The 25,794-nt window shown below is 33.9% G+C and overlaps 7 protein-coding genes, 1 long non-coding RNA gene and 4 other non-coding genes across 17 annotated transcripts in view; 5 read left to right on the top strand and 7 right to left on the bottom strand.

Moving 5' to 3' along the window:
- The window catches only part of Ccn, a 29,759-nt gene extending 27,057 nt beyond the window's left edge, over positions 1–2,702 (top strand). For both annotated transcript variants that reach the window (XM_015977552.2, XM_015977551.2), the window contains exon 7: positions 160–2,702. In XM_015977552.2, the coding sequence (XP_015833038.1) occupies positions 160–564 (405 nt within the window). In that variant the 3' untranslated portion in view covers positions 565–2,702. The remainder of the gene's footprint in view (positions 1–159) is intronic.
- Positions 2,703–2,819: 117 nt separating this feature from the next.
- LOC662761 (adenosine deaminase 2) lies at positions 2,820–6,201 on the top strand. The gene is made up of 2 exons (XM_968839.4): positions 2,820–3,718; positions 5,355–6,201. Exons 1-2 carry the CDS (start codon positions 3,032–3,034, stop codon positions 6,171–6,173), a joined length of 1,506 nt encoding a protein of 501 aa, XP_973932.1. The 5' UTR covers positions 2,820–3,031; the 3' UTR covers positions 6,174–6,201.
- A 2,074-nt stretch (positions 6,202–8,275) lies between these two features.
- Positions 8,276–10,209, bottom strand: LOC103312225 (adenosine deaminase 2-A). Its single transcript, XM_008192357.3, has 2 exons — positions 8,841–10,209; positions 8,276–8,792 (listed from the first exon to the last, which is right to left on the bottom strand). Exons 1-2 carry the CDS (start codon positions 9,917–9,919, stop codon positions 8,396–8,398), a joined length of 1,476 nt encoding a protein of 491 aa, XP_008190579.1. The 5' UTR covers positions 9,920–10,209; the 3' UTR covers positions 8,276–8,395.
- Positions 10,210–10,240: 31 nt separating this feature from the next.
- TRNAP-UGG (transfer RNA proline (anticodon UGG)) lies at positions 10,241–10,312 on the bottom strand. Its single transcript has one exon. It is a non-coding gene; the product is annotated as a tRNA-Pro (tRNA).
- Positions 10,313–10,672: 360 nt separating this feature from the next.
- TRNAP-UGG (transfer RNA proline (anticodon UGG)) lies at positions 10,673–10,744 on the top strand. Its single transcript has one exon. It is a non-coding gene; the product is annotated as a tRNA-Pro (tRNA).
- Positions 10,745–11,002: 258 nt separating this feature from the next.
- The window catches only part of LOC663089 (cousin of atonal), a 117,726-nt gene continuing 102,934 nt past the window's right edge, over positions 11,003–25,794 (bottom strand). For both annotated transcript variants that reach the window (XR_010335250.1, XR_010335251.1), the window contains exon 3: positions 11,003–11,356. The gene's annotated coding sequence lies outside the window, so the exon portion shown is untranslated. The remainder of the gene's footprint in view (positions 11,357–25,794) is intronic.
- Positions 12,132–13,139, bottom strand: LOC662790 (hypothetical protein). Its single transcript, XM_008192406.3, has 2 exons — positions 12,718–13,139; positions 12,132–12,664 (listed from the first exon to the last, which is right to left on the bottom strand). The coding sequence occupies exons 1-2, from the start codon at positions 13,037–13,039 to the stop codon at positions 12,177–12,179; spliced, it is 810 nt and encodes a 269-aa protein (XP_008190628.1). The 5' UTR covers positions 13,040–13,139; the 3' UTR covers positions 12,132–12,176.
- LOC135267085 (uncharacterized) lies at positions 13,173–14,320 on the top strand. Of its 4 annotated transcripts, none has more exons than XR_010335353.1 (3): positions 13,173–13,187; positions 13,872–14,114; positions 14,161–14,320. It is a non-coding gene; the product is annotated as an uncharacterized LOC135267085 (long non-coding RNA). The 4 variants fall into 4 exon arrangements; XR_010335352.1 differs by lacking the exon at positions 13,173–13,187 and adding an exon at positions 13,724–13,841 and having other exon boundaries at positions 13,919–14,114; XR_010335354.1 differs by lacking the exon at positions 13,173–13,187 and adding an exon at positions 13,802–13,816.
- Positions 16,570–17,243, top strand: LOC103312228 (uncharacterized). The gene is made up of 3 exons (XR_010333648.1): positions 16,570–16,726; positions 16,776–16,840; positions 17,044–17,243. It is a non-coding gene; the product is annotated as an uncharacterized LOC103312228 (transcript).
- LOC662840 (uncharacterized) lies at positions 19,436–20,518 on the bottom strand. The gene is made up of 4 exons (XR_010333547.1): positions 20,361–20,518; positions 20,274–20,311; positions 19,651–20,216; positions 19,436–19,600 (listed from the first exon to the last, which is right to left on the bottom strand). It is a non-coding gene; the product is annotated as an uncharacterized LOC662840 (transcript).
- On the bottom strand, positions 22,115–22,624 carry LOC103312227 (hypothetical protein). The gene is made up of 3 exons (XM_008192363.3): positions 22,465–22,624; positions 22,340–22,419; positions 22,115–22,290 (listed from the first exon to the last, which is right to left on the bottom strand). The coding sequence occupies exons 1-3, from the start codon at positions 22,583–22,585 to the stop codon at positions 22,132–22,134; spliced, it is 360 nt and encodes a 119-aa protein (XP_008190585.1). The 5' UTR covers positions 22,586–22,624; the 3' UTR covers positions 22,115–22,131.
- Positions 23,998–25,715, bottom strand: LOC662897 (medium-chain specific acyl-CoA dehydrogenase, mitochondrial). Its single transcript, XM_968971.4, has 6 exons — positions 25,442–25,715; positions 25,228–25,395; positions 25,066–25,166; positions 24,937–25,017; positions 24,296–24,879; positions 23,998–24,227 (listed from the first exon to the last, which is right to left on the bottom strand). Exons 1-6 carry the CDS (start codon positions 25,539–25,541, stop codon positions 24,014–24,016), a joined length of 1,248 nt encoding a protein of 415 aa, XP_974064.1. The 5' UTR covers positions 25,542–25,715; the 3' UTR covers positions 23,998–24,013.

The raw sequence follows: 25,794 nt of genomic DNA, 5'->3' as shown, positions 1-25,794 counted from the left end.
TGAGAAATTTTAAATTGTCCGTTGTGAAGAGTGTCCGTTATTCGGAAGTGTCCATTAAGGGATGTTTCACTGTAATATTTTCAATATTTTTTTATCAAGCGCATTATCTTTCGCTCTTTCTATTATGTAAATACAGCATCGGATTGAATTTTTTTCTAGCGGGGCCACGAATGCAAGGCCACCCACCGCCTCAGCAGCGGCGTATTCCTCCGTTTCGGGCCTTGCCGCAGCCGGAAACGCTTCCGGCCGAAATACTGCGGCTTGTGCCCCATCCCTGGGATGCAGTGCGCCCCCTCATTGAGCACCACCGTCAAGGTGGAGTTTGTCTGCGATGGACCACAACCCGACGAAACCACTTCCGATCTCCTGCCTGAGTATCTCGAACCTGGGGAAGATTTCTGGGAGGATGCGAGTCCATGGAAGGGTGATAATAAAATTTCCCGGTTGATAACAGTGTCAGTCCAGTGGGTGTTGAAGTGCCGCTGTGAACCAGAGGACCACGAACCGACCTCGAGTACGGGCGAGGTGATTCTGCACCGAGTCCATCGGACTGCCGCGCCGTGAGCACATATCCAAGTCTTTCAGGAGGACCAATTTTTGTTAGAGTTGTTTGTGTGTTGATTGGTGTGGTAGGCTTGCGGTCTGGACTACTTTTTTGTGATATTTCAATTTTTATTTTGGTGGAGCTTTCGGATAACCGAGGCTCTATTGGATACACGGGCGCCGACTATATAGAAATTTGGTTGCTGCTTTCATTGAAGTCAGAATTTTCCAAGTATATTATTTAAAATAACCTAAATTTACAACGAGTCAACTTTTTTTACAAACCTTTTTTTTTTCTTTTTAAGTCAAAAATATCTTTTCTTCATTTTGGGATGTTTGAAAAATTTTATTGTCTAAATCAGCTTACTGATGTTTTACCTGATTTGACTTGACTTGACTTGACTTGACCTGACTTGATTTTTTCGATACTATATTTTTTGTCATTGTTTCAAATGCTAATTATAATTTTTGGTTAGATTTAAAAAATTCTATCTACAAATAAAATTTTCACAAAACAATATGTCCAATTTTCCAGTTTCTGACATTTAAGAAAATAAAAAAATAACTTCCCTAAAAAATTCAGACTATATAAAAGTTAAAATATTATTGTGTTAAGCAATGTTTCATTTTATCAGCAATCCTCGTTAAAAATCTTTGAAATAGGTTTTTTTTCGATATCTTTTTCTAACTCCAAGTATTTTTTTAATAAAAATAATTCTCTACAGAAAAATAAGTTAAAGATGGAAAAAGAAAAACGTAAAAAGAAATTAAAATTTAATTCAGCATTAAATTAATTCGACATTAAAGGCTGGTTTATAGAAAGCGTTGTTAAAAATTAATTCGTTGTTAAAAGTGGACCAATCAAATTTGTTCAATTTGGTCACGTGATCACGCATTTAATTGCACATTAACTTAATGACGCTTCTATAAACCGACCCTAAATTGTTATTTAAATTGCATTGCCAATCGTCAAGTTAATCTCAAATTAAAATTAAACTGTGTCTAAAACTATCTATAAACCTGCTCTAAATTAATCTAGATAAGCTAAAAAATTAAATTTAAAACATATTATATAATAACTCATTAAATTGCATGAACTACTCGTAAATTTTTTTTCAGTCAAAAGAATTTTAATTCCAATATACTTTTATTCAAATAAAATTATCAATAAGAAAATGCAGATCTTCTTAAATGGAACACGTTTTTATTTTACTTTAATAAATAGACCAATATCTAGAAATAATTCATTAGAGAAAAAAATGCTTCCTGTAATTTTTTGCATAAATTAACGATTTCTTTACAAGAAATTAATTCTTCTTAAACAAAAATGTAAATTTTGAAACCTGATTACACAGGTTAAGAAAAGTTAATCTAAACTACAGTGTGTCCAAAAAGTCATTAGATCAACTCTTGCTGTGGAACTTAGATTGATAGATTTTTATTCTCTTTGATAGACTATCGTTTTATTCTGTTGTGTCAAACGCGCTAGTTATTGCAAGAAATCAACAAACGTTCAAAAATTTCACAGCAAGAGTTGATCTAAACATTTTTTGAACTCACTGTATAACTTATTGTCTGTTTCAATAATATCTATTACAAGTACAGATAAAATGAACCGATAGTGATAGAATAAACGTTTCAAAAACAACAAGAACAAAAATTTGATAAGTGATAAGATAATCCCTTGGTTCCAGCTTCTTTGAAAATGGAAAAAGTCGGCGCCCATGACTGTATAACCAAACTTCCTCCTCGTAGCTATAAATCTAACATTGTGGTGATTTATCGCTACGTAAGGCAAACATTGTGACACGAGCTTGATAGATCTTTAGATATTATTTCGATGAGGCAGAGCGTTCACGAAAAATTGTCGGGTTTCACACATCTAGATAAAGTACTACATTTTAAGAAAAAAAAAAAAAAACACCCCAAGTGCACCTTCAAAGTACGGACTGATGGTTGAAATGTCTCCAAAAATTCAAGTGAACACAATCCGGCTGTGCGGCCGTGATAATAATACAATATCTTTGATGTAGAGTTCCAATAGATTCATGTAGTGTTTATTTTACTAATTACGATTTTTAGATATACGAACAATAATGTACATTTTGAGTATTGTATATAGACCACTTATATGCCAATAAAGGTTATACCAAATTTTACTCAAGCGTATCACTTATAAACAGAGCAACAACTGGAGTCACGTGCCACTTCGTGATTGGTCGTCCGGTGAGGAGTGACCTTGACGTTCAGTGCAGAGGCAGACATCTTGCCTAGTGTTCAGCAAACAGTATACTATGCTGTTATTTCAAATTAATTGAATATCAGCAAAAACCGTATTGTAATTAACACCGGGAAGTAACAGTGTCGTAGTGCTACCAACAGATCAAGTGATTTTAATCATCTGTCTCTTCAATAAGTGACAGATAAGATAATTTTCTTGTATTCCTCAGTAATCTCAGTACATTAGCAGTGTCTGAAATAACAAGTCATGTTTCCGTTCGTTATTTTCACACTTGTGACACTAGCAAGTGCCGATTATTGGTCAGAAAGAGCCAAACTGGTCACTTCCGACTCAAGCCAGGCCATTGGTTCGTCAATAATCCTATCACCCAAAGAACAAGAAGTTAACAAAATTTTAATGAACCACAAACTCAAAGAATACGATGACGGTTTCAAAAACCCACGTACTTTTCTCCCATCCATACATTTCTTCAAGTCAAAGAGTGGAATTGAACAATCACCAGTGTTTGACTTTATACGAAAACTACCAAAAGGGGCATCGCTTCATTCACACGACACTGCCCTAGTCTCGCTTGACTATCTTTACAATCTGACCTATCGTGAGAATTTGTACGGGAGTGTGGTCAAAAACAGACTCCAGTTGCATTTTTTTGACAAACCACCAACAAGTGACTGGGAATTGGTGGCAGACCTACGGTCACGCAACACCTCCTTCGATAAGTTCCTCAAGTCACAATTGTCCATAATTGTGGACGACCCTTCCAGCGAGTATCCTTCGATTAACGATGTTTGGAATAGATTTGCGGAGACGTTTTACACCGTTTTTGGTCTAGTGGCTTATAGACCAGTCTTCCAGGACTACTTCTACCAAACACTTAAAGAACTGTACGAAGACAATGTCATGTACTTGGAGTTTCGTGGACTCCTCCCCCAGGTATACAGACGATAAATATAGATTTTATTTACTATTAACAACCAAAATACTAGAAATTTTTTAGAACTAACAATAAAAAAACAAATAGGCAAAGCGATAATATAAATACACACGTAAAAATGGTCAAAAAAAAATAAGTTTATTACTCACTATCACGCAACATAGTACAGTCACGATCAAAAAGAATGACACTCCTACCAATCGGGCTGTATAGCACAAGTCCGACCAAAATTTGTTAGGTCATAAATTTCCACACACAAGCTGTCCAGCTAGTTTACAAAATATCTAGCTGGTTTATGCGGTTTTAAGGGTGTTATTGTTTTTGATGGTGACTATACATATCTACGGAAAAAGATGCTTCACATCCTTGGGATTGGAACAATTTGTAAATGAAATTTATATAATTGTCTCAATAACATCTTGCATTATTTCCTGGATAAATAATTTCCACTAAAAACCTCCAAACATCAAAAGTATTGGATAACGTTAGGCATAAAGATTTCAGGTCATAACAAAAAAAAACTATCGAAATTATAAATTAGGTTTCCTCTCTAAACAAAGATCTGATGACTATGTAAAAAAAGAAACTTGAATTTCTCACTTTTTCTCGCTCGTTTCCATCGCAACCTATGAGAAAAGGCCTATGGCTAATGAATTTCTCAATCCCAACAAAAAGTTATTATAACTTGAAAACTATTAAACATAAATATGCTAATACAGATCGATGCAGAAAAAAATTCTCTACGATTTAATTAAATAAAATTTGTGGCACTTCATTTGAAAAAAATGAGTTATCGGTCCTTAAGGTTTTGAAAATTAAACTTTAGACATTTGGGGTTAGTTATTCTTTTTAACAAATTTGAAGACACGAAAGAAAAAATCTAAACTTCCTCTCAAATGAGCTAAAAAATTTCTCAAAATTTTGAAAAATGGCAGAGTTATCGATTTTTGAACTGGAAGGTGCAAATTGAGAACAAATTTAAAAACCATAAATATTTCGTAAACGTCTAAATTTAGGTAGTAAGCTTAAAATAACTGTAATAATCCAAAAACGCATTAAAAAATATAGCTTTCCATTTAAAATATTTTCATTGGGCAGGACCTAAGAGATTATGGTTGTATAAAAATTTTCAGATGACCATTATTGTTAGAACTACCAATACTTCTAATGTGGAGTTTAAACGGAACACCCTGTATACGAAATCAGACATAAACATCGATTAAATTCTGAGCAAACTCACTTGACCAAGATCCAGAAAAGCGTCAAAAATATAATATATATAACCATCTACCTCAAGAACTCTGTTTAACGAGAATTTTAAAACAGTAAAGTTGAAATTTAAAAAAATATTTGTGTGAAAAATTGTTATAAAAGTGGTATTTTATTTTCGTAGATAACGTTTTTATTGTGAAAAATTGTTATAAAAGTGCTATTTTATTTTCGTAGATAGCGTTTTTATTCTTTGTCTTTTATTATGTAAATGTTTAAAGTGTGTTTTTAAAATTCAATATTACCATGTTTTAAACTTAATCTTAAGTAAATCTACTTGTAGATGCAATATTCTTTGTACTCTTGTATTTTTTGTGACATGTTCTTAGCCTAATTGTTTTTTTTTGGAAATAATATTATTATTAGGTCTACGAACTCAACGGTACAGTGTACAACCACGTGGGAGTCGTCCAACTGTACTTGGAGACACTCCAACGCTTCAAATGCGATTATCCCGACTTCCACGGTGCGCGATTTATTTTCGCCCCAAGTCGTAACGTGGACAACAAAACCGTCGAAGACTACGTCACAATAACCAAAGAACTGAGACAGTTATTCCCCGATTTCGTGGCCGGTTTCGACCTGGTGGGGCAGGAGGACTTGGGCAAACCCCTCGTTGACTTCATCCCCCAGCTCCTCGAACTCGCCGAAACCGACACGAGATTCTTCTTCCACGCTGGTGAGACCGACTGGGGCGGCACCTCCACCGACTTGAACGTCTTCGATGCCGTTTTGCTCAACACCACCAGGATTGGGCACGGGTTTGCGCTCGTGAAACACCCCAAAATTTTGGAAGAGGTGAAAAAACGCCAAATTGCTATAGAGATCAGTCCGATTTCGAATCAAGTCTTGAAGCTTGTTGATGATTTGAGGAATCATCCAGGGGCGTTTTTGGTCAAGTCTGGGTTTCCGGTTGTGATAACGTGTGATGATCCGACTTTTTGGGGGGCGAAGGCTTTGAGTTATGATTGGTATTTGGCGTTTATGGGGTTTGGGGGAAGGGAGGGGGATTTGAGGTTGTTGAAGCAGTTGGCGTTGAATTCGTTGGAGTTTAGTGCGATGGCGGAGGACGAGAAGTGTGATGCTTTGGCCAAGTGGGAGGAGCAATGGGAGGTGTTTTTGGATGGGGTTGTGGGAGGGGGGAAGTGGGGGTTAAGTGATTGGATTAGTGTAAACAAGGTTTGATTTTGTGTGAATAAAATTATTGATTGAATGCTGGTTTTTTATTGCAACCATTAATTTAAAATAAGAGACCCATGAAAAGTTAAAAAAAATGTGTAGAAGAGTTTGGAAGAGCTAGAAAGGAAAAACCACCAGTTACTTTCTCAAAATACTTGGATCAATTCGAATCGCCATTGATGGAACAAAACAGATTTTAATTTTTTTTTATATTCTCTGTTCTTAATAATTTCCCCTTCTCTCTTCTTTCTTCTTTGTTCAGTCTATTTACTATTCTTTCTCTATTCTTTTTTTTATTTATTATCCCCTTTCCGCTTTCTGCGCTCTCCAATCGCTTTATCAGTATTATATTCCTTTTTCTGATTGTTTCCTATTCAAAGAAAATCAGATAGCATTTCCGGACTAGAAAGCCTATGCAAGTCAAGGAATCACTGCCCGAAATCTTTCAACGTTTTTTCTATATATTCTGAATTGATCATGCTTAAAATTACACTTCTTTGAAAAATGAATTGCTTCTCAGATACTTCATAAAAAAATATTTTTACTTTTTTTTACTAGTCGTTTTTTGGTTATTTTTTATTAGAACAGGATTTACTGTACTGGATAAAACAACTTAAAATCAACCTGAACTTAAATCTCGATTTCTGCTAAAATCGAGGCCAAAATATAAAAACTACTGGAACAGATTAACAAAAATATTTCTTTTATGAAAATAGTATTTGTGAAAAACACAAAAAATTAAATTATGTCTTTTACCAAACTAATACTCTATGTAAAAGATAAAAAACTTGGTTGACGTTTTCTGTCCTTTACAGCTTAAGCATTTGTTTTCAAAGATTTATTGAAAAATAGTTTGTAGTCGACAATCCACTGCCTTTTGCTCGTTTTGTACTAAAATCATCACCTTTTTAAAGAATAATTCACTCATATATGTAATTAATAGCAGAATTTTTACAAAAACTCTTAAAATATTCGAGAATTTACAAAACAATAGGAATTAATTTCTGATGCTATTGCTTATAACGAATAAACAAATTAGGAAGAATTTACAGCTATGGTTGGTTATTAATGAAAAGCTTGTAATATTTAGCGGAAGTACAAATTCTTTTAATCTACAATTTTTTAGTATTCTATGTTACAAAGCCGTAAAACCATGTCGGCTTACAAGAGAAAAATCGAATTCTGTTATAGACAAAAAAGTACGAGCTGGAGTTATTACTTATTAGTTTTATTACAGTTCGAGTAAAATTATATGTGATTATGGCATTTTTTGGACCGAAGAATAAATACAAAGTTGCTAAAATATAATAATTATTGGTGTTTAAAATGTCGCTCTTGTTTCAAAACTTTGGCAATTTCTTCAATTCGGTAACTTTTTTCAAATTAGAAATTAATTAAATTCATACGTAAATGAACGTTCCACCCTTCGATTAATAACAAAATTAATAAAAATCACAAAATCGAAAAAAAATTGGGGGTATAATAATTGAAAATTATTTGTGTAGAATTAGATATAGATTTTTGTTTTCTATCATAAAATTACAATGCGATTAGATAAAATGCTTAACAACAGATAATTTCCAAATAATGACCACCTTTTTTAAAACGTTTTCAAAGTGTTTCCGGGCGATGTTTTTGAAAAAATTATTCGGATCGGAATTATTAAAATCCTACTTGAATTGTGTGAGAAATGCGAGTATGTAAAGACCGATAGTTTTCCCAATTATTAATTTTTTCCGCAAAATAAATAGAAAAATGTTCGTATCAGCAGGCAAAACAATAACTCTTGTCTTCGGGTTTTTGCTGGCTGGTAAATAATTATTAATTAAAAGCGCATCACGTTGTAAACGTAATAGCTTAATTAATTACAAATTTCAAGTGTTGTTGGTTATCAGTTAATCCCAAATATTGTTTGATTTAGATTACAAACCTTTGTAAAAATTGTTTTCTATGCATAACTTTTACGCAGAATGTGATGCAATAAGTAGTTTTCAAGTTAAGCAAGTACTTAAAAAATTGTAAGAACAAGTGAAATTATCTAAGAAACACGTTTTGATCAATTTCAATCTTATTTAAATAGGGAAATTTAGGAATAAAATGTTACAACATATTGTATAAGGTTGCAGTTATGTACTTAAATCGTTAGAATTACAGAGACTCAAGAATCAGAATTAATAACAACACCAGAAATACAATAAACGTTACATAAGTTTATCCTAGTAGTTTTTTTAATTAGTTTTTAAAATCTCGTCTAGAAACTTATCCCACTGTCCCTCCCACACCTCCAAGCTCCTCCTTTTCTCCTCCACCCCCATACTACTATAAACAATGGAATTAATCGCCAACTGTTTCAAAACCTCAAGCCCACTGTCCCTGGGCGTCATTGCCATAAAAACCATAAACCAGTCATAACTCAAACCAGTCGCATCCCAAATTGAAGGATCATCATTCCCTATCACAACCGGGAAACCCAAAGCCATTAAAACAGCAGCTGGATGATTCCTGTGATCCTGATTCAGCATCAGGACTTGATTAGATATTGGGCATATTTCAAGCGCTATGTTCCTGCTTTTGGCCAATTGTAACATCTTTGGGTGTTTGACTAGGGCAAACCCGTGACCAATCCTACAATTGAATCAAATAAAAACTACAAAAAAAAGAAAACAAAAAAACCTGGACGTATTAAGAAGAATGGCATCAAGTAGGTTGAGGTCAGTGTGACCAAACCAGTTGGTCTCACCAGCGTGGAAAAAAAAATTGAGGTGTTTCCCGGCCTCCAAAAGTAGCAAGTGGTAGTCGAATAAGGTGCAACCCTCCTCCTCAAAACCAACAAAATCAAAACCGGCGATTAAATCCGGGTGGTGTTTCCTCAATTCGATTATTTCCTCCAAAGCGGTTTTGAGGACATCGTTTTCAACACCACGATAAATCGAGTGAATGTATTTTGCGCCTGTAAAGGCCGGAAAATCTGATTTAAATCTCTCAACTGTGTTTGCAAAAATTTGGAAAAACTCCTCTTTTGAGTGTGTCGTTCCGTCAAGTTCGTACAAAGGCATGATTGTGCCTTTGAGTTCCGTATAAATGACGTTATCGTCATGTAGTTCCCTCAAAACCTGGTAAAGGTAGTCCTCAAAGACCGGACGATACGCCAACATGTCATAAGTTGTGGTGAAAATTTTCTTAAACTTGTCCCAAACCGTTTCAACGTTGGGATAAGTCTCAGTGAGAGTTAGCAGTGAGCGGAGCCATTGGTCAAAAACCGGCGCTGTTTCCTTGTCTCGTAACTCCTTAACCAGCGTCCAGTTACACCTAGTGTCACTCTCCGGACTTTGCAAAAACTTCAACTTGAACACATTGTTAACAAAACCGCCGTAAAGATTCTCCCGGTAAGTAATGTTCCCGATTAGGTAATCAACCGAAGCTGCGGCAAGTAAATGAGTGTGAAGGGAGGCTCCTTTGGGGAGTTTCCGTATTATGGAGAACACTGGCGATTTGTTGATGCGATTTTTCGATCGAGGAAAATGCAACGCTGGGAGGAAATCACGCGAATTGTTGTACGCCATCGAAAGTTCGGTATTTTTAGCTTCAAGGATGATTTTGTTGACGGTTTTTTCCTTCACTGTTAGTGTGTTGTTACCACCGAGAAAATTAGTCGATTCTTGGGCCAAAATCGCCGCACGTTCTTGCAAATAATCATCGGCTGTTGCCATCACTAAGACTAAGCTCACTGTTACTGGCACTAGCGACTTCATAGCGTTGGGTTCAATAACTGAGCGTCAACAACTTGTACAGAAAAAGGGGAAGTCCCGACAGATGTCCACGTTAAAACAATGAGATTATTTTTATCCGATTAATTTTTTAAATAATTCTCTCCACCATCCGTTTCACAACGTGACTGACGGACTGATTAATCTCTGCTTTTACGCCAACTCTCAGCGACTTGAATAATAGATCTGAGACATTTTGAGGCCACCTCTTGCACTTGAAACAGTCACTGGCGATTTATTATCACGACACGTGGCGTTTCACAGAATTTTAGGATGATTATTGATTCCTATTATCAGTAAAAAAGTGGGCTCAACCGGGATTTGAACCCGGGACCTCTCGCACCCAAAGCGAGAATCATACCCCTAGACCATTGAGCCGTATTGTCATTAACAAAACACCAATTTAGTCAAGGACAAAATTAAAAATTGGACAAAAACGGCACTAAATTAGTGTGTTTGGGCGTTTCAAATTGTTACAATCGCTACGAAAACTAATAATAGTAATAATCAATAATTGCAAATAAAAGCTTAGGCAATTAAAATTGATCGGTTGTACGGTTGGTTGCCTACAACTAGGTGCAAAATACGTTTAACACTTATTTTATTACTATTTGTAAGCGCGATTAATACCAATAACGTCATGAGACAAAAAACTGGTCCATTTTTGCATCAAACTACGTCAAAAAAAAAGGACTTCGAGTGAAAGTTCGACGATTGTATTGGTTTGGCAAATATTAAGGCTCAATGGTCTAGGGGTATGATTCTCGCTTTGGGTGCGAGAGGTCCCGGGTTCAAATCCCGGTTGAGCCCGTCTTTTTATTACGTTTTTCGTGTTTTAATGGCTTAGAAAAATATGTCAAGGAATGCGCATTGACTCCATTCGTTTACATTAGATGCGCAAGCGAGTGTAAACCGCTGATTCGGCGTTTTTGCGAGATAAGTCCCACATTCAAATACGGGCGTGATGTATGAGTGTAATGCTCCGTTATGGGATTATGGCCTTCTTCTACATTCATTGTTTAAGGACGAGCTGTGCATGCAAGAGTTCAGTGGAGACATTCAAGCGAATGCACAATGCACACATCCTGTTTGTAACTAGGGGTAATAATTCAGGAGCGAGGGGATGTTTGTGTTGGCAACAGTGCCGAGTTTCGAATTAATAATAAAACACACTTGGTAAAATTACGGAATATTAATTAAAATTTAATATTGTTGTAAAAGTCACTCGTAGTGCGTACTCATTCTAGTTTTTCCAAAATGTGGGTAGAATAGAAATAGAAGGATTTATATTTTGCTAGATTTTTTTGATAAAATAATAACGTGTATGATCCACCACCTCTTGTTGTTATACATGCAATGATTTTTCAGACTTACTCTCATCTAGGGAGCTCTTGTCGTTCTGGGGACAAAATTTCTTGCAATCTGAAACAAACACATGTCATAATAAGAAAAAAATTATATGGCAAACTTTTGTACAATTTATCAATAAATAATATATTTGTGTAAAAAAAAACAGTAATTTAACTAAATCCATTGAAGAAACAACATATTATGTAAACATGTTCCTTAAAAAAATATAAATGAAGAAGTGAATAAACTATAGAAAAATCAAAGCTAAACTGTTCATATAAGAAGAAGAGAAGAGAAGAGAGAAAAGAAAAGAGAAAAAAGAGAAGAGGGAAGAAAGGAGAGAGAAGAGCGAAGAGAGAAGAAAGAAGAGAGAAGAGAGAAGAAAGAAGAAAGAAGAGAGGAGAGAGAAGAGAGAAGAGAGAAGAGAGAAGAGAGAAGAGAGAAAAAAAAGAGAAGAGAAAAGAGAGAAGAGACGAGAGAAGAGAGAAGTGAGAAGAAAGAGAGAAGAGAGAAAAAAAAAAGAGAAGAGAAAAGAGAGAAGAGACGAGAGAAGAGAGAAGTGAGAAGAAAGAGAGAAGAAAGAAAAAAAAGAGAGGAGAAAAGAGAGCAGAGACGAGAGATGAGAGAAGAAAGAGAGAAGAAAGAGAGAAGAGATAAGAAAGAGAGAAGTGAAAAGAGAGAAGAGACGAGAGAACAGTGAAAAAAGAAGACAGAAAAGAGAAGAGAGAAGAGAGAAGAGAGAAGAGAGAATAAGAAATTTTAGTTTCTTTTTTAGTTTTGGTGTTTTCAGATTTCGCATTTAAAGACGTTACACAAGGCAAAAGAAAAAAAACACAATTTTTTAAAAAAGTTTATTTTTACATTGTTAAATATTTTATAACTAAATCTTGCGTTATTCACTATCGGTTTTGTCTTTAACACCTGATTCATACGCAGTATTATCGGCCTGCACCTCATACAAGAACTTGGCAATATTCGGATCCTTATTAAAAAGATAGGCTTTATTCTGAGCGATTTTATCGCACCCACCATCCCCCACACCCAGAAAAACGCCCTCCATTGCAATATCACACATTAGGGGAATCCCCAGATTGATTTTAGACGCACATGGATTTAACTGTTCTTTCCGATCAGACATGACTTCAATGCAAAATTCATACTCTTCGTCGGCCTTACACTTATCTGAGTTTTTTTGCGGATAGAGAAATACTCGTGATTTGACCCATTTGTCAGTGGTCAAGTACCAAGAAACCAATTCACAATGCAAGTAACGATTCAATACCCGCTTGAAACCGTAAACAACCGGCCAGAAATAATTATGGAAATACATGAAGTATGTAGTTTGCAGCAAGATCAGTTCGAATCCAGGTTTCGGAGGGTCTGGAAATTAATAAATTAATCATAAAATTAAATGAGACGTTGCCTATAATTACCAGTTTGTATGGTGTAATTTTGTACAGTATAATTCATTTGATCATAATTGATGTCGGTAAACACTTGTGATCCTCCAAATATTGCCAAATCTGATGCGTTTTTGTCTTTGAAGGGCTCAGCTACTGAGAGGACCCATTGTGCATTTAATATTGTTCCTGATGCTAGAAATCGTTCAATAGGGTCTTCTGAAGTCACATCAACGATTAGAACAACGTAAGGGTGAATTCCTTTTGCAAGTTTGAAACCCTTACTTGAGGGGTCTGTTGAGGACAGTTGGACACAAGACGATGATAATAACAGGACAAAGTACCACAAGTTCATTTTTACGACAGTGGAAATTGTCAAGTTTTGTTTACAGTTTTGTTGTTATTCAGCGTTGTTGGGACAACCATTGACAATAATAAATAATTTTTGTCAAGACTTGGAATATTATTTTTCTAGTTTCTGATAGTTTAGAAAATGGAAATCAGTAAGTAAATTGACTAGTAATATAACTTTTTCGTCTTCTAACTCTTGCTGTCCCGTCCGTTATCGCAAACATAAAATATTGTTCTCATTTCTTACGTTGTTAAACAAAATCCAGAATTTTCAATTCTCACTGTCTAATTGTTAAAGACTTTTTTAATTAAAGCCTAGTGAATAAATTTTTTAGTTATTTTCAAACACAAGATTTTTTTGTCCCATCCGTCATGTCCATTAGAAAATAACAGAATTTTATAACGATTGCTCAAGAATAAAAATGTGAGCTGTTTTTTATGTCCCGTCCGTCATCAACTTGTATTTTTTTCTCCTCGTGTTTCAAATTTTTCTAATTGTAGGTTCAATCATCAATTTGACTAATAGTAAGTTTCTATACAAAAAAACCAGAAAGTGTCCTGTCCGTTATAATGAAATGGCTGAAGTATAATTAATTAACAAATTAAAATTTTTCTTCTTGCAATTAATTTTATCACCAAAATCGAGATAAGAAAATTAAAATCTGATCCGATTAAATTGGAATGTTTAATTAACACCTTGGCAGTACAAGTGCTGTCAATCAGTTATTAAGTGTTTCCAAAACAGCCAACATGAACCTAAAAATACACTTGACTGTTTATTGTAGTAGCTCAAGCATTAATTTGAGGTAAATAAGTTTCCTGCAATTTTTAATTAGGAGACATGGTCCAAATAATAAACTTTTTCAATGAAACTCTGTGTTAGTCATTACGAGCCCAATAAAATGGCTTAGAAATCGAGATTAGACTGCCATAAATCTGCCAATTTTGAAAAACAACACTCCACACGTTATAAATTCGACTCTACTGTGGATTATTCCACACCAAAATGAGTCCCCGACTGTTCATTTTTTGCCTGTGCCTTTTAGCCCTAACCAGTGCCTTCACTTTGCCCCGAAATGGTTCGTTATTTCACATTTAGCCAACGTTCTGACATTGCAATTTCAGGTGAGTCAGACTTGACTAAATCAGGGTGCCCCAAAATCATCTGCTTTGCAAACGGAAAGTGTCTAGATATGTGTGATCCAGGAGTGTTCCCGTATTTAGCCAAACACATAAATATACCGACAATGTAATTTCGCAAATAAACCCTAAATTTTTAAAACAATTTTTTACTTGACGAGATCACGTATTTTTTCCCTTCACTTTTCCTTTATCACGCCATAAATTGCCAGGATTAGGCGCAAACAAACGTCTTGTTTTGATTCGACTTTTATCATAGTGCCATAAATCGAGCCAAATGAAGAAAAGTGGCTATTTTTCTTTCTCCTTTATTAAATTTTTCAGATTTTCGTGGTTTAGTTATCTTATAATTGCAGTTCCATAGTTTTTTCATTTCTCACTCTTTCAGTCACTTATTTCTATAAACACTATTCTAATTTTCAGTATTTCAGCTTTTCAGTTTCTAATTTTTGAGCTTTTCAGTCTTTCAATAGTTTCAATGTATTGTTTTTTTATTTGAAATGTTTGTGTTTCAGTTTGGTTGGTAAAATTATCACAAAGTTGTACATTTTTATGCTGAACAATTTTCTAGAAAAAAAAATGATGTGTCATTTTTAGTTCTTGAGCTATTGAAAAAAAAAATTGTACTTTTCGTTTTCATTTTTTGAAGCAAAAACAAAAGGGACTAGACGTTTTTAAGTAGGCAGGCGCTTTTTTACAAGGAATCTAAATCAGTCATCATATTTTCCAAGGCGTTCTTGATGTCAGAGTTACAACACTTAACTTTGTTTTTTCTGATCGAAGCCATACTCGCTTTTTGTATTTTTGAAAAATGTTTTTATTCCTGATTACAATGATGTATCACATGACATGATAAAATTTTACATGCTGATCAAAATGGAGAAAAAATCATTTTTGCGAAGAGTGCTTTGGAAAAAACTATTTTTTTTTTATTTAGAATGTTTGTGTTTCAGTTTATTAATGTTATTTTTAGTTTTTGAGTTATTGAAAAAAATTTAAAAAAATTGTACTTTTCGATTTAATTTTTTTAAGCAAACAAAAAGGACTAGACGTTTTTAAGTAGGCCATTCTTCAGGCACTTTTTTACAAGGAATCTAAATCTGTCACAAAATTTTCCAAGGCGTTCTTGATGTCAGAGTTACAACACTTAACTTTGTTTTTTCTGATCGAAGCCATACTCGCTTTTTGTATTTTTGAAAAATGTTTTTATTCCTGATTCCAATGACGTATCACATGACATGATCAAATTTTACATGCTGATCAAAATGGAGAAAAAATCATTTTTGCGAAGAGTGCTTTGGAAAAAACTAATTTTTTTATTTAGAATATTTGTGTTTCAGTTTAATAATGTCATTTTTAGTTTTTGAGTTATTGAAAAAAATTTAAAAAAATTGTACTTTTCGATTTAATTTTTTAAGCAAACAAAAAGGACTAGACGTTTTTAAGTAGGCCATTCATTCTTCAGGCACTTTTTTACAAAGAATCTAAATCAGTCATCATATTTTCCAAGGCGTTCTTGATGTCAGAGTTATAACACTTAACTTTGTTTTTTCTGATCAAAGCCATACTCGCTTTTTGTATTTTTAAAAAATGTTTTTATTCCTGATTACAATGACGTATCACACGACATGATCAAATTTTACATGCTGATCAAAATGAAGAAAAAATCATTTTTGCGAAGAGTGCTTTGGAAAAAACTAATTTTTTTATTTAGAATGTTTGTGTTTCAGTTTATTAATGTCATTTTTAGTTTTTGAGTTATTGAAAAAAAATTAAAAAAATTGTACTTTTCGATTTATTTTTTTTAAGCAAACAAAAAGGACTAGACATTTTTAAGTAGGCCATTCTTCAGGCACATTTTTACAAGGAATCTAAATCCGTCATCAAATTTTCCAAGGAGTTCTTGATGTCAGAGTTACAACACTTAACTTTGTTTTTTCTGATCGAAGCCATACTCGCTTTTTGTATTTTTGAATAGTGTTTTTATTCCTGATTACAGTGATGTATCACACGACATGATCAAATTTTACATGCTGATCAAAATGGAGAAAAAAGCATTTTTGCGAAGAGTGCTTTGGAACAAACTTCAACAATTTTGTTTTTAAACAAACTAGGTTTTCAAGTTATTTACAAATGTATATCGTTTTATTTGTTTTTTTTTTTAATAAATTTATTGCAAAAAATTGTGTTTTTCTTCATTCCATTGTAGGAACTAATAAAAATGTATCCCAAATTGTCCTAGTTTGTGTTTCTTTTTACTTTAACTTCCCAAAAATACTCTCTATCATCAAAATAAAAAACACAAGTTATTTTTATTCCTCTGTTAATTAAACTGTGTCCATAAATAGCTTTCTGCAATAAAAGCACTCGTTTAATTATTATTTGGCTCTGATCCTTAAACACACACCCAAATCCCTTTGATAAGTGTATAAAATCTGACTGCGTTATGGTAAAGCACTAGTAAAAATGAGCAACCTAATAAAAGTATGTATCTTTTTTGCGTCGATTTCCAGCGTGATTTGCGATCAGGACCAGGATTTTTTCGCAAGTTGTGAGTGTTTATTGCTGTGTTAAATTTCGATAAGAATTATCTCTTTTAGTACCTTCGATTGCTTTGAAACGAGAAATGGAATCAAATGATAGAAAGCCAGTCGAAATGATGTTGGTAAGTTGAAAGCAATTAAAATTGGTAATTGACAGATTCGAGTGGTTGGTTCGTTTTGAAATTGCATGATAATATCGCGAGCTGCCAATCATTTTGTTTATGGAAGTTTCAAGCGAACAAAGTGGTAATAAAAGTGCATTGAAGGCAATAGATCATTTTTGACGCTGGATTAGAAGCGATAAGAAAATGATGATTTTTTGCAGAGCCGTTTAAACCACTATGCCATAGAGATGCGCCGTTTCTTGAATCGAATCAAGTCGGAGAGAACTGGGAGAGGCTTCAAATCCGAGTCAAATTTTGCGAACAAAGTGATCTGTTTCCCGCGAGGCTGTATCGACATTTCCGACGTGGGAATTCATCCCTAATTCCCCCAAAAAAATCAATAAAAATCGTTCATTAATAACCCGTCCCATATTTCATTTAAGACGATTCTAGTTAACTTTTTAGCTGGTCTGAGAGAGTTATTACTCCCTTTTTCATGCAAAATATTCCACGGTTGCAGTCTCAAGAGACCACTTGCTCTCGCAGCGATAAAATTTTTACAACACTGCAAATATGAGCAGTTTTTGTGCGTGCAAGTTCAGTTTTCTGGCAATTAAGATTATTTCCCAGCTAATGTGTGTTTAATTGATCCTTTAATGGTCGAGATATCATCGTTTGTGATTAGTGTGACAGGAATTGTAATGCTGATCGATCACCTGTGTCTGGTTTCGGCCTAAATCGAATTAATGGAAAGAAAGCTGCGTGTGATTTCGTTATAAATACGGACGTTTCGCTTTAAACGAATTATTCTGATGAAAAATAGACCCTAGGGGAATCACAACAAATCTACGAAGGGAAAATTGGTTTCGGTCGCTTAACAGGCCAGAGTCTGTCGTTATCCGGAGGTGAGACCTGGAATTGATACAAAACAATTGTATTTCATGTCGTTTCCGAAAAATTACTTGGAGGAAAGATGAGATTCAGATTTATTTGAGCAAGAGGTTGAGGTCGGAACTCGACATCGATCCAAAGGTCGGGTTTCGAATTTTGGGTTAATTGGAGAAGTTTGGATTGATGGGCCAAGTGTGCACAAAACGACAAACAAATTAAAAAAAAAATCTCCGCATTAACTAAGATTTTGTCATTTTTAACAATTTTCATTTTATCGAATAACTTTCAATGAATTTTAATTAATACCAAGTAAAATTAATTGAGCATAAAATTAGTAAAATTATATATATTATATATTATTATTATATTATATTATATATATATAATAATAATTTATAGTTATTATCCGTTCACGATTGTTTTAAATTCTCAGTAGGCGTAGATATATTTTTGTTAGGTTGGCTTCAGGTCCTGTCAGCTACTGTCTTTATGACGTTGTCTTGTCAAAAATTCGCTGTGTTGTCAGTTCTGCTACTTATTAATTTAATATGCCGAAAGTAATTTCTGTTGATAAGAAAGCGTGTATAGAAAGATGCTTTGAAGAATGCAAGAAAGACAGACCGGACTTTTTTAACTAATGATAATGAGTCGAATAACAATAAAAACGTATTCAATTATTTATTTCAAAAACGAAGCAAAATGACAACAGTTCTTGGTTGTCATCAATTATAACCCAAAATAAATTTCTTATGACAACTCACAGTACTGCCAAATAAAATGTCAGATTTTCATAGATAGTCCGAATTTAAAACAATCGTGAACGGTGTATATAATAATCCTAATAAGTCTATTACAAAAGGCAATTAAGCGCAAAAACTTTAACCATAAACTAAGCATTTAAAAATAATCTCTTCCAGTCTTTGATTTTTTTTTCTGTCTGTGCTAATATCGACTGTACATTTTTTAAACAATTTGCAAAATACCAAAAAAATCTACATTGAAAAAGTATTCTAATTCTAGTAATACCACATCTGCAATAATTTGTGCTACAAAGTTAACCAATTTATTTAAATAATATTCTATAACTTTACAAATTGCACTGTTAAATGATTTTTATTTTAAGTTGAAATGATGATGATTTGAATTTTTGTGCTACCTTTCGGAAGCTCATAATTCGACAAAAAACGTTTGTGGAAAAAAATAATCTAATCTTAATCACAACACCATAATATAATTAATTACACAGGATGTCTGGTTAGGAAGCATTAAAAGATTTTCACATCCTGGTGAGACACCCTGTATAATTAATTAATAATTAATAAAAATGTACGTAATATTTTTTGCAACGATTAAAATTAATGAATTGATTAATTAATTTTAATTTTAGGGAATTGTAAAAGAAATTCTGAAAAAATTCACATAGTAACATTATTCAGTATTGTGTGATTATTAGAAAATTTCACTCGTCGTAGAGCATTCTAACCATAGAAAACCAAATTTAGTTTTGCCACAAATTTTTTATCTCTTCAAGGTCACAGTATTTTTCTTCTTTAAATAGTTTGTGATAAAAATCTGAACATTTGATAAATAACTCAAGCAATTGACCTCAAAACCTTGAAAGCTTCCACTGTAAATAAAAAAATTTAGAGGAGCTTTAATATGTCCTTCAATTATCGAAAGTAATTAATCAACAACAAGTGGGGGATAATAAATAAACACTCATTTCATTAAAAATTTATTGCGAAATCACGGCCATTCGTTTTCGTTGCACAAATCGATAGAAAAGTGGTGAAAGTTTAATTTTTGTGGACAGGTGTCCAAGTCAATTAATTTATTTTCTTTGATGTAACGGAGCAGCTCATAATACTTTTCCTTCGTGTAACGAAACTACAAAACTGATTAATATTTTCCCACAAACGAAACGTATTCAGACTTACTGTTGAAATATCCACATTCTTGGAGTTTGTTCCGTGCAAATTATTTGCCAAAACAAATAGAAATAAAGCAACTAGAATTAAACTTTTTCTCATTTTTGCTTCAAGATTTTAGAACACACTGGCAATAAAATTGTCAAAGATACTTTTATATATCATCACGGATAATCCATTTTTGGAATTTTACAAACTTTCTGCCCCAGATTTTAATTGGCAAAATCAGTACCAAATTTTGATCCAGTTCCAGAGATTGCGTTCTATTTTCGTAAGTTATTGACACACATCGAAAAATCTTAATCCCCTAATCAGTTCATAGATAAAACTAATCCCCAAGTATTAAATTCCAGGATTTGGACTCTTTTAAACTTAGGTTTGCGAAAGTTTATTTAATTTTTTTGGTTTAACAATAACATTAAATAGTACAATTAAGGCCATATTCCGCCATCGCACAAGTCCACACACGTGCCATCATTGAAGCATTTACACATTGGACAGTCACGAACTTGCAACAAATTATTTTCCTTGATGTACAACAACAGCTGGTAGTAGACTTCAAGCGAATACCTTATCTGTTAATTAAAAAAATCGTAATTAAGTTGGTAATGAATTGAATTATTTTTTCTTACATCTTCGGTTTTATATGGCTTTATATCCTTTGTAGCTCCTAAAAAACTACAATTAATTCTATTTCTAGAAACTAATTTTGTTCATACCTGTACAATCAGCTGCAATTGTTGCCACTAAAGCGGTCAGAAAAAGCACAAAAACTGTAAACCGAGCCATTATTACTCACTTGAAACTTGTGAATTGAGTAAATCCGTTCCGACCTATTATTTATAGCAAGGCAAAGAACATCAATCAAAAATAATCTCTCCTTTGAGAGATTAACAAACTACTCAGAAGTGCATCACGAAATTATTGAAAATTTTCAAATTCCTGTTACTTTCCATGCATTATTATTATCGAAATCCAAAACAAACGTAAACATGTTTTGTTTCAAGTCTTTTTGGCTCGATAACTACAGGTGTCTCTTTGAGCTGGATTAAATGATAAGCTAAGCTTAGACGCAAAACAAAGTATAAAGGTTCAAAATTGTACGATAAGTCATTTTTTTTCTTTCGTCTGAATCACGGATATCTAAAGGTTACGATACGAAACGGCCAAGTAAAACGTCCAGTTGTCGATAGTTCCGTTAATGACGCCAGAGAGCGCAGTTGTTCCATTACCGTCTAAGTTCTCAGAAAAATGGTTGTATTTTTATAACGGTTAACATACATCAAACAAAAAAATAACAGGCAGGTAGAGCATTAAATTCTCAATAATCGGATGTAAAAATGATGCAAAGATTTTATCGTAAACTGTATTTAAAAATTTTGGAAACTTTTACCAATTTGTACTCTGCCCCATATTTTTCAAAACGCTGCTAATACGGTTACAGATACAAGAAAAATGTTGGGGAAAAAGTTGTAGAGAATTAAATTTGCTACAAAAAAGTCAGTAAGGCCATATTGCTATCTTCAACCATTTAGGCCCTAAAGACGTTCAAAAACGCTCAAGCGACTAATTTGCTTCATTTTGCCGGTTGTCAAGTTAATTTTTACCTAAACCGTTGAAGATAGAAATACGGTGTCGAAAACTTTTTTGTAGAAAATTTAATTCTCTACAATTTTGTTCCTTACACTTTTTTTGTATCTTGAACCGTACTCGCAGTGGTCGCAAAAATCTAAAGTGGAACCCAAATTGATATAATTCTAAGCGCACCGTCGCCTATTTTTCAAAACGCTGGGAATACGGTTAAAGATACAAAAAAAGTGTAAGAAACAAAGTTGTAGAGAATTAAATTTCCTATAAAAAAATTAGCAGCGCCATATTTCTGTCTTCTACAGTTGAGGTATAAATTAACTTACCGTTACTTGACACCTGTAAAATGTCGCTTTAGTGTCTTTAAACATTTTTGGGGCCTAAACGGTTAAAGATAGAAATATGGTCTTGTTAACTTTTTTAAAGACAATTTAATTCTCTACAAATTTCTCCTTAACGTTTTTCTTGTATCTTGAAGCGTGTTCGCAGCATCTTGGAAAATACGTAACCAGGCGCAAATTTTAAGTTTTGAATATTTTTTTGTTTTTTATAAAAACCTGTATTTTTTTGAGCAATTAGTGAATTAGTTGGCCTTAAATGCCGTACTTTTTTTGGGTACAGAAAATCCTGCGCTTTTGCCTCCTAACTTATAGTCCTCCGTAGTCTGAATCAATCATTCACGCTGGTCGTATTTTATTGTGAGACTTATCTAGTCTGACATGTCGAAGATTGGATGATGCCTCGTTTGTGAACGATTTATGGACGTAAAACGACAAAAATGTCGGCCCATGTTGAATATTAAGCGATTAATCAGCCAGTGATTGACACGAGCAATTAAAATTGTTGATAAATCACCGATTTTTGGTCAAGGAAAGACACACAACAATTTGATTGAATGTTTTATTAGGGGTGAACCCCCGGATCAGAGAAATCGATACATTTATTACCCCAGCAAATTATGTTACTGACTTTTTTCACCACCTCTTCGTCGGTCACCAAATTATTTGTAGCAAAGTATTTGTAGAGTAAAATTGAATCGTCCTCATCTAAGTCATAGTCAAACTAAAATAATTATATTTTTAAGAATTTATTTTTTTGGCGAATAACTTACATCAGGGTAGTTGTCTGACAGTTGTGCCAACATTAATTCACGCCCTTTGTTTAGGTGGTACCGCAAAAAATCATTCTTTTCTAAAGGAACAATTAATCAAAAATTACTAAATTTTCGAACCTTACCAGATTCCGGTATGTGGTTTAAAATAGTAGTGATTTTTTTCAAAATTGCTGTTTTGCCTAAATCAGCAGCTTGGATGAAACACAGCACACTGAGTATAACAAAGACAGTTTTTAAGGCCATTGTACAATTTGCGAAATTTTCGACTGAATTTTCTTATAAATAATGGACGAAATAATCCAGCAATAAAAACGACTAGATAATTGTTTTTTAGGTCAGTGTTTGTGATTTATGACGGTTTAGAAAATATGATTTACAACACTGTGAGTAATCATAAGGTTCGGGAAAAAGTCACTTGGGGAAAGAAGAGTTCTTTGAACTGTAAATAATTGGAAAATAACAGTTGTGAGAAAATTAAGTATTTTTAAGTGATGAAAATATCGTCTTGATTATCTATTTCCGGCTGAAAATTAATAATGTATTAGTTTATTTTTCTGAGTTGTATTTAGTGTTATCTAATCTGCTAATACTGTGTGATTGATATTCAGTCCATTGAATAACGTTCTGAATATTGCGTAGATTACTTTATCGAAAAATGGCAACTTGGGGATTAAAATGAGCGTCTGTTACGAATCGTAACTTTGTTAATTTCTGCTTTCAAAAAATTAAAAAAATTATAAAGTAAATTAAAAATCCACAACAAAATCCGACTGAATGCGCCAAATATAAATTTTGTCATGAAACAGAACTCTTTTTTTGGTAATAATTATGGTTATAATTATACTAGTTAAAAAAATATATATATATATGTTGAAAAATGGTGGATGCGCCGGGTTATTTATTAAAAATTCATAACTCAAAAACTAAAATTTGTAGAGAAAAACTGTTTATTCCAATAAATTCTGCAGCTCATTTTACATACTATACGTGCTATTTTTTTTAGTATTACAATTTTTAAACATTTTTATCCAAATTAACGTGGTCAATCTCAAAGCTCTAAATTTTCAACGATTTTTAACGAGTTTTTCACAAAAACTATTTATCTTAGAGCACTTTAACCGACACCATTGTGCTCAGCATGTAATTTTGCGTCTAGAAAACTACTTTTAAAACATTTGGTCAATAATTTGATTTTTCCGATTTACTTGAAACGGTCCGTAATAATTGCCAATAAGTCCGGAATTATTAACCATAACCCTAGTAAATTTAGTATCGTTGGAAAGCTGTTTAAATTGTCTATTTTTGAAAAAAAGAATCACTATCTTGCGACTGACAGTTTACGTAAAATCTTACTCGTAAGAATTACAAATAGCAAACGTCGTATGCAACCAATAATACAGCGTTCAGTGGTATCAGAAACAATTTATAGTACAAAAATGTTTCAAGCTAAAATAAACACAATGTATTCCTGCACCACATTCCGAGCATCTTACTTTTACAACCTTCAAACTTTCCCAAATTCAAATGCTTTATGACGCCATAATCCCCAAGTGCTTACCTGCTTTTACTTCCTTTATTACAGTCATCAACTTTTGATACCCTTTTATCTTATTGAAACGACAAGCTACCCCTTTTTAATAATAAAACACAACAAAAACCTCTCATATTTTTTTATTTCCGACTTTCACTTAATACATTTCTCGAAATTACAATTTTCTGAATTTGTGTCGTTCCTTCGTAAATTTGGAAAATCTTTGCATCTCTCATCAGCTTCTCCACAGGATATTCACTGTTAAAACCTGCACCACCAAACACCTGGACCGCATCAGAGGCATTTTTGTTGGCAACTTCACTGGCGTGTGCTTTGGCAATGGCCGCCGAAAGACTACAACCGATGATTTTATTATTTATCTCGTTGTTTAATAAAATTAAAAACTGTGCATTTATTTGTACCTATTCCTTATCCCTTGATCGGCCTCCCATGCAGCTTTCATCCAAGCCAACCTGGCCGTCTCAACCCCAATGGCCATATCAGCCAACATAAAAGCCACAGCTTGGTGGTAGACAATCGGAACACCGAAAGTTTTACGTTCGAGCGAATATTTCGTAGCTTCGTCAAGACACCTCTGAGCCAAACCAGTAGCCCCACAAGCCACCGAAGGCCTAGTTTTATCAAAAGTACTCATCGCAATCTTAAAACCGGCGCCTTCACCAAGGAGGACATTTTCCTGGGGGATGACAACATCCTCGAAGGTGATCCCGCGCGTGTCGGACGCTCTTTGCCCCATGTTTAGTTCCTTGCGACCTGGAGTGACTCCAGGGAAGTCCCGCTCGACGATAAAACCGGTGAAGGCTTTCCCAGCGGGACATTTAGGGTCAGGGTTAGTGCGAGCAAGGACAAAATACCAGTTGGCAACGCCCCCATTTGTTATCCACATTTTTTGGCCATTGAGGACCCACTCAGAGCCTTTTTTCACGGCTTTGGTTTTAATCCCACTAACGTCAGAACCTGCCCCAGGTTCAGTAACTGCATAAGCCTAAAAAAGCGTTTATTTTTTCTACTTGGATTAAAAGAAAAAAAAGGGTGAAGTTACGGCAACTAAAGGTTCGTCCAAAAAACGGCCCAAATATTTTTTTTGTTGGTCTTTAGTCCCAGCTATTACCACTGGGATTTGCTACAAAGTTAAAGGGATTAAGTGGTAGAGTTAGGGATTTTTAGTTACTCCAAGGTTGGAGGAATCAACTGCAGTGAAAATTCCAGTGCACCCGTAAGCCAATTCCTCACCAGTTAGGCAAATATCGAAAACGCCCTGCTGAAGGCCCCCTTAATAGATAAATCAATGAGTGATTTAATTTTTAGTTGTGATAATGTTATCATTAGATACCCAAATATTCAGGAATGTGGCCGTTCATGAGCCCCAAAGACCAGGCTTTTTTGATAAGTTCTTTCGGATATTCATTATTCCGGTCATGATAAGGTGCAGCCGGAATTATTTCTTCCCTTGTAAATTTTCGAGCAACGGCTTGAAACTCTTTCTGAGTTTCGCTCAGTTCTGCAAGAAATCTAGTTTTCTTGGCGATTTTTAAATGAGAACTTACCAAAATTGTAACCGTTTGAATGTCTCGCTGAACTACTGAATGTTTTTCTACAGGGTTTGCTCACAATAACTCTCGAAATTTTTGGCAAAACTGAAGCCATTTTTATTTTATTAGGCAATGAAAATGTGCAAGAATCAGAGTGGAATGAAATTAAATGACATAATGTTGTTGTGTATAAACAACTTTTTGTACTCCAAGTTTACACTGATAAGATAAGATTCAATTACAATGCTCTTTTTTCGGAATTTGAACTGTGACAGAAATTATACTATGCAAAACTTTGACCTGGAAAACCAAACAATGATGTTAGCATTTATTGTATTATTTGTTACGAGTAAAATAATTTTTGACCA

The sequence above is a fragment of the Tribolium castaneum genome, chromosome 1, assembly GCF_031307605.1.
Source record: "Tribolium castaneum strain GA2 chromosome 1, icTriCast1.1, whole genome shotgun sequence".
Taxonomy (NCBI): Eukaryota; Metazoa; Arthropoda; class Insecta; order Coleoptera; family Tenebrionidae; genus Tribolium; species Tribolium castaneum.
The sequence above is the reverse complement of the archived record's forward strand: the minus strand, read 5'-3'. Positions and strand labels throughout refer to the sequence as shown.